Raw genomic sequence first — 7,708 nt, 5'->3', positions numbered from 1 at the left:
CAATATTACTTTTTTATTGAAGTGATTCCATGGACTATTTGCACAACTGAAGCTCAGCTCACAGAGTTTGTTTGCATTCATTGGATGATTAAATGGTTTATTAGTTCACAGTAGTAGTGCAAAAGTAGAAGAATAAGTATTTTAACTGTGTTTTAAATATAGGACTGTGTGGGAATGGCTAAATTCCCTTTGTGCCACATTCCAATGTAACTTTTTGGCTTTTAAATACAATCAAAGAGCCTTCAGAGGATGTAGCACCAGCATCTTATACTATTCTACCAACAGCACGTGCCAAATGATCCACCTAATCTTAACAGAAAGAACGCAAGTTGGATTCACTTAAATTGAGTACTTTATCAATGATTTAAGCCATGAAAACAGAATAGACTGCAAAAAGTCCTTGATCATATCTTAAGTCTTAAAAGCAAATTAAGATAAATCCATTTATGGTAGGCTAAATTTACAAACAAGAGTAAAACAAGAAAAAATTGTGATTTCACTGGAAAAAAAAAGGTTCGTAATTTGTAACATTTTCCATAAAAAATAAACATACGACTTTAATATGTGTTGAAAAAAAAGACTTGTGATTTTTCTTTTTTTTCACTTTAACATCTTCTGTACCTTAACCACATACCGCATATATAGATAGGAAAACACTTTTTCTCATGGTGTTACAAGCAAGCTCTTAATGGCCCTAAAGTTGATGTAGCACATTGATTATGTCTGTGCTACAATACTTTTACTTTACAGTGTATCATCCATGATAAGACTGATTGCCACACTCATTAAATCATATTGAATTCCACATTGAAGCACATCCGTATCAATGGAGATTTGATAAGGAATTAATGTTTCACCTAACTTGTGTATTTTCAACATGTGAAGCCAAAATACCATGTGTAATGTAACAGTGAAATAGATCCATGTATGCAACATGAGGGTATGTAAAAGAAAACGTCATAATGTACAAAACTTCCTCCAAAATATTGATCAACTTTTATATTCATAGTATAAGTTGCAGGTGTCATTCCTGGGGCAGCAGATGCCAACACTATATTACAATAGCATGCATTTCAACCTGAGTTTGTCCAAAAATATACAATGTCATCAGACGGTAATATTTTAATAAAAACTTATGGCATAAGCGGGTATTGAGTTTGTATATTCGGGCTGTGTTGGGTTACTCTTAAATGAAAACCTAGCTCCCTCTTGTGGACAAGACTGGGACAGTAGACGCTTTAACCGTGTCCACTTCCAAAAAACAACCTTTCTACAGAGCTAACAGTCCATAATTATTATGGCGTCAAAAACATTAGTTTGCATCCTATGTTAGTTTCATTTAAAACAAACACAAGTATACTCATAGCACACAGACACACAAACACACGCACAAAGCAGTGCCCAAACATACATAGCTCTATGTTGACATATTGTTAACATACCAAAATATAAATCAATAAATAGGGGCTTTAAATATCTGAACTATAAATTACTACATTAAACAAGTCCTTCAGTTATCACACAATACAGCTACAAGCATAGTGTTGAAGTTAAATTAACATCTTTATCAATATCACCAAATGACACGAGTGCCATTTTCTCAAATCATAATGACACCCGTCTTTCAGCACTTGCCTGTAAAGGTGTTCCCTTTAAATGTACTTACACATCGAAGTCATCCCTCTAGTATCTGAGGCTTCTGGACCGGGATAGACTCCAGGACAGAAATGTAAACACAAAAGAAGAGCTTGTCTAAAAACACTGTGCTGTGTTCTCACAGCCCTGACCAGATCTGTATTCAGTGACGTGTTCTTACAACCAACCTGAGCAGCTAAGACTAAAACAAACCTCCTATTTCATCGTTCATGCAAAATTATAACATTTAGGTACCTTCTGGTACTTTCGTTTAACTATCCATTTGAAGGTTGTCCTTATATTAGGGCATTTGAGACTGATCATCATGGCTTTATGGCCTTGTTCTTCCAGGAATGTTGTATGCTTACATAGGAATCCTGTTTGGCTCCTAGTTAGTGGTCTCAAAGAACATGAAATCCTGTCAAGGGGGAGAAAAAAAAGGGGTTTAGTAGAAAAGGAAAACAAACAAACATTGAATTGACATTGATCTAATGCCTAATTGCAGTTTTTTTCTTTTAAAGTCAGCCGATGTGTGGCTTTGCCAAATGGACTGTAAAAACTGCACAGTCATTTTACTATTTTAGCAACTGTGACTTGTGCTACTACAGCTCTGACAGGCTGTTTGCATTTGTCATGATTGGGGTGGTTTCAGGTCATTTTTCACAAAATGTGGTACATTAAGTAGTAGGTACATGAAATTTACGACTCCCAGTTACTGAAAGCTGGGTCATATAAGGATACTGCCTCTGTAATAGCAGCATTCTGGCAACAGAATGTACAAAAAGTGTTACTTTAACTTTTAACAAGTGAATATACATAAACTATTGCACTTACAATGAGAAAACATGCACCAATCATAACAGCCTTCATTTTCACATCCAGATCCATGGGAAACTGGATGCCAAAGTTGTCTGAGTCTGTGAATGCTTCCCGTAGAAGTCCTGTCCACTGCTTACTGATTTTCCCGATCTTACTGACTTCATCCATTGTCAAAACCTGGAAAAAAGAGTCACAGAGGAGAGAAATTGCTGACACGTGTTGCATTAGAACACAGATCAATCCCTAGACTTGTTTGATTTTATTGGATGGAGATCATGGAAAAAATTCATGATGCCATCTAATTCCAGCTTTTTGCCCGCTGCCACACTAACTTCAATTTTGGATCCCCAGTAATTACTTCAAAGCCAGCTGGGGAGGAACTGGGATGGTAATATCATGCTTCAGTTACCCCTCCTTTGGGTCTGGTAAAAGGTCTACATCACTGACCCAAATCCCCTTCACAGTTCAATCTAATAAAATCATCTGAGCCATGGAACAATGGACACACTGTACCACACAAGAGCATGCCCTGTGTGATGGTTTCATCCTTGATATAGCCTGTTCTGATTGAAAACATATTCCCTGCTTTAGAGCATGAGGAAGATCCCTAACAAAAAATGTCCAAACAGAATGTTACCGTGTCGGATAATGTTTTCACAAGTTTAATGGATTTCTGTGTTTAGATCATAAACTCACCTCAAAGTCAACATCTGGAAGGCAGCTCCATCCACAGAAGGGCCCATGGATCTTCAGTACAGGCTCCCTGTGTTCATTAGCAACGATGAATTTAGGCGAGAACGGGTGCCACTGTTGTATAATGTACCCCACTGTGTTACCTGGGGGAGCCTGCACCTCCAGCTGAGTGACGGATTGTGGGAGAATAGGCCATGATTTGTAGACATATCATCATAATAAAATGTTTTAAAGGGTCACGTAAAACTATGCTGTAAACAGTATGTTGTGGTGGACAAAAACAACCTTAAAGACTGTAATTTTGTGACAAAAAGTGTCTCAGAGAATTCACTAACCTCTTGTAGACAACAAGGGAAGAAGCAAGACATGCACTTAAGGGGCCTGGTGACGGTAATGACTTCTTGTCCAAAATTGTCGAGGACGTGGATGGTGAAGGAACGCATGGGACCACAACACTGTCGACTCAGACAGTCATTCTCCTCTACTGCGTAGAACACATTCTGACCCATGACGTTACGTACTTCATACTTGTTGTTGCTTTCGAAACCAACAAGAGCTGTTTGGATGAATAGTACATAACAAGCTGTTATTGCTCAGGCTGTGCTGAACAGAACTAGCAGTAAAAGTTGTTGGCGTGTTTGCATACTGTACTATACCTTCAACAAGTTCAACTTTCTGTTTGATGAGTAGTTGATCCACCTAAAAAACAAAACCAGATAAGAGATTTTTAATTTTGCATTCCTTTTTCTCACAAATTCCGCAGCTCAGTGAGTGAGAGTGGGTGTGTTAAAAAACTGTTGGCATAAACAGGCTCACATTGTGTAGCTGGCCACTAAAACCACGTTCTGGTGTGGGCCGCTGAGCTGGCTTAAAATAGAATAGTATACACATGCAGTAGAGGCAGTGAACCTGTATTTTCTATTTTGGTGCAAATACAGTACTGTGTAAAAGTTTTAGGCACTTGAGATGTTTAGATTCTTATCCATTATGCAACACCATCAGGAAGGCGTCTGATCGGGCCCAAATTTATTCTGCAGCATCACACCAACCCCAAACACACAGCCAGAGTCATAAAGAACTATCTTTAGCAAAAAGAAGAAGAAGGAGTCCTGCAGCAGATGGTTTGGCCCCCACAGAGTCTTGATATCAACATCATGAAGTCAGTTTGGGATTACATGAAGAGACAGAAATAACTGAGGCAGCCTAAACCCACAGAAGAACTGTGGTAACTTCTCCAAGATGCTTGGAACAATCTACCTACCACGTTCCTCGATAAACTGTGTGCTAAGAGTGTATCAAGGAGAACTGGTGCTGTTTTAAAGGCAAAGTGGGCTCACATCAAATATTCTTCACTTTACTTTTAATGCCTACAACTTTTGCATAGAACTGTAGTAACACAGCACCATTAATGAGTATACTCGACATGCACCAACAGAGAAATATGTGCGCAGTACAGTTTCCGAGACCTCATCCTGCAGAAGTGAAGGCTGGAAGATTGACAACAGCACCATCAATTAATCAGCAGCTTCCTTACCAATAAACACTTTTCACAGCAGACATTTTGGCTTTTCATAGTAGAAAAAGCCAAAGTGTAGCTAATAACATTAACAACAGCTCCATTATATTCAAGTGCCCGATAAGCCATGGCACTGTGACAGTGTGATATCATGCACAATACCGATTCCAAATGTCACAGTAAGCCTATCCTTTGTAGTGTCCATGCACTGTAATATATTTATTTTCACACATAGTGTGTAAAATATATTTTCAAAAGGAAGTGGCTGCCCACATTATGACAGCCAGGGGTGTATTTTGATAATATAGCCACTTTCACATTTTATACTAGATAATATTAGTATCTTAAGCATATTGACGCTAAAAATTTAGGGAACTGCATCTCTTAACTAACATAAGGTAGCACAAGACCTTGTTCAGGCTGTAGGCCACCAGACAAATAACAGTAGCAGCTATTACTTACACAAAATATGTGCTGTGGAATAAAGTAACTAAATACATTGACTCAAGTACTGTACTTAAGTACCATTTAAAGCACTTATACTTAATTAGTTTTTTTTCATTTTATGCTACTTTATACCTATTTCAGAGGGATATATTGTACGTTCTACTCCACTACATTTATTTGACATCTTTAGTTAGTTTTCAGATGAAGATTTAACAAAATAGCTACTATAACGAGCTTTTAAAATATAACACATTGTAAAGTGGGCAGTACGGTGGTGCAGTAGTTAGCACTGTCACCTCACAGAATTAGGGTTCTGGGTTTGAACCCGCCGGCCATCTGGGGACCTTCTGTGTGGAGTTTGCGTGTTCTCCCTGTTCTCTCCGGATACTCCACAGACCAAAAACATGCAGGTTAGGTAATTGGAGACTTAATTGCCCGTAGGTGTGAATGTGAGTGTGAATGGTTGTTTGTGAGCCCTGTGATGGACTGGCAACCTGTCCAGGGTGCACCCTGCCTCTCGCCCAATGACAGCTGGGATTGGCTCCAGCCCAATCAAAGATTATAGAAAAAGCCAACAAAACAGATTTGTGTATCAACTTTGTTTTTTCTTCTTTCATCTAATTAATCATATCACGACCCTTCGGATTTATCTGGTGACCCTTTAGAGGGGCCTGACCCATAATATGAAAACCGCTGGACTGAACAAGCAAACTGTACATAGAGTAAATCAAACTAGCTCCACCTCCAGCAGCTACAACAGTAACATGCTGCCCTAACACTGATGCTTCAGTAGATTAATAATCCAGTGATGTCATAGATAATATCAGTCAGAAGGACCAAACCACTACTTTTACATCAACACTTTAACAACATTTTACTGCTAATGCTTGTGTATTTTACTTCACTAGGATTTTGAAGGATTTTTACTTGTAATGAAGTTATTTACAGTGTTTTATTGGTACTTTTACCTAATAAAGTATCTGAATACTTCTTCCATGACTGAAAAAGGGGTGTTAATATTATTATTATTTTTGAATACTTTGAAAATTTACCTGAGTGAGGTATTCTAATCCCGGTGGACAGCCTGGCATTCCCGGGCTGGGCACAGCGTACATATTCATTTTGTAACACTGGATGGAAACCTGTTGATGAATGAAAGTGAGAACTAGCGCCATCTTCTGCTCGTTGAGGTGACAGTCATAAACAAACGGAGTTAAATCGCGGCAGCTGGACAGCGAACAATACCACGTTTCTACTGTAGTTTAAGCTCTATTGTCCAGTTCATAGAACAGTCTGGAGCACCTCTGTCCTTTCTACTGTATTTGCCATGCCTTTAGTAAAGTGAGTATCAGAGTATCACAGCCTGGGGGAGCTGCTGCAGACATACACGGTGGGCAACATCAGACATTATTGGTTATATCTGGAACTCACGGGCTTCAGTCGGCAAGAAACCACCATGGGAAATCCTCTTATAAAAAACAAGCCTAAACCCCTCCCAAGCTGCACACTCTCTCTCTGTTGTACTGCCGATTTCTGTCTGATTCGGCTCTGACAAATTTGTAATGTCCACTGCCTATTAATGTTTTCTCAGCTAGTAATGAAAGCGCACGCCGTGGTTTGATCTGCCTACTTTTTTTTATTGTTTTAATTCAGAGCAGACGGCGAGTTATTTAAAGCGATGATCTACACTCAAGCCGTTGCAGTACAAACATTGTAGGCTTTACTAGCTATGATACTATGAGGCTGTTACATCAGATTCAGAAATACTCACCGATATTTCACCTGCTACTTGGAGAATAACAGGCCACTCCGGAACCAAGCCTATGGAATAGATCTGTAATCCTATTGGGCGACGTCATCGTACTTCCCATCTCATGAGCCAATGAAAAGACAGGAGAGTAAATGAAAACGTCACAGAACCCATAAAGTCCGACTAGAACAAAAAATAACAACAGAATATCAATAAATGATCATTTGCAAATGTAAACAGTCAGCATTATAGAAGGCATACACGATGAATTTGTTTGTTAACTGTACACCCCTTACTCTGGAATTTCCGATAAATACATGCTCTTTTATTGGGAATATTTAGGCTATTTATAGATGAACAGATTTCCATTTTGCATCCTCATGATGTCGCCATTCATACAAACAACTGAAACACTGTTTGAAATAAGGTGTTTCCCGTATGCAAAGCACAATGGGATGTCATCACAAACATCTGTGTTTATAATAACCCCATGATGTCTAAATCATATGTTTCAGACAGGTAGGGCTAATTTGCCTCATGTTTGTGGACTTGTAAATACAATTAAAGGGATATTATTTGTTTCCTATATATAAAAATGCTGTATAACATCAAATCCAGACTGCAGATCAGTTCCCTATCTCCCAATACACAGACATTCACTCACACACATGCACACTAAGATGATTATCTAATTAAATATAAAAGAAGTGGTGGAAAATAACTTTTATACTGGACTAAGGTTGAGGCTCTTGATAGTGGATTACAAGCTAGTGAGTCTTGCTGATCTATGAGAATCTTTACTAATTCTACTGAGGGACAGTGATCAATTCTTTAAGCCACAAATTGAC

General features: G+C 38.6%; 1 protein-coding gene across 1 annotated transcript; it reads right to left on the bottom strand.

Moving 5' to 3' along the window:
- On the bottom strand, nt 1-6,903 carry si:ch73-206p6.1 (phospholipid scramblase 1). The gene is made up of 7 exons (XM_062441519.1): nt 6,882-6,903; nt 6,163-6,252; nt 3,804-3,846; nt 3,483-3,703; nt 3,151-3,312; nt 2,470-2,631; nt 1-2,053 (listed from the first exon to the last, which is right to left on the bottom strand). Exons 2-7 carry the CDS (start codon nt 6,229-6,231, stop codon nt 2,024-2,026), a joined length of 687 nt encoding a protein of 228 aa, XP_062297503.1. The 5' UTR covers nt 6,232-6,252; nt 6,882-6,903; the 3' UTR covers nt 1-2,023.
- Nucleotides 6,904-7,708: the final 805 nt, after the last annotated feature.

The sequence above is a fragment of the Scomber scombrus genome, chromosome 20 (assembly GCF_963691925.1).
Source record: "Scomber scombrus chromosome 20, fScoSco1.1, whole genome shotgun sequence".
Taxonomy (NCBI): domain Eukaryota; kingdom Metazoa; phylum Chordata; class Actinopteri; order Scombriformes; family Scombridae; genus Scomber; species Scomber scombrus.
Note: the sequence above shows the minus strand (reverse complement) of the source record. Positions and strands in the feature narration are given on the sequence as shown.

Coding starts and splice junctions, on each gene's coding strand:
- si:ch73-206p6.1 (XM_062441519.1), bottom strand. CDS start 6,231: ATGAATATGTACGCTGTGCCCAGCCCGGGAATGCCAGGCTGTCCACCG. Junction 3,847..6,162: donor GATTAGAATACCTCACTCAG/GTAAATTTTCAA, acceptor TTTGTTTTTTAG/GTGGATCAACTACTCATCAA. Junction 3,313..3,482: donor TCCCTTGTTGTCTACAAGAG/GTTAGTGAATTC, acceptor TCCGTCACTCAG/CTGGAGGTGCAGGCTCCCCC.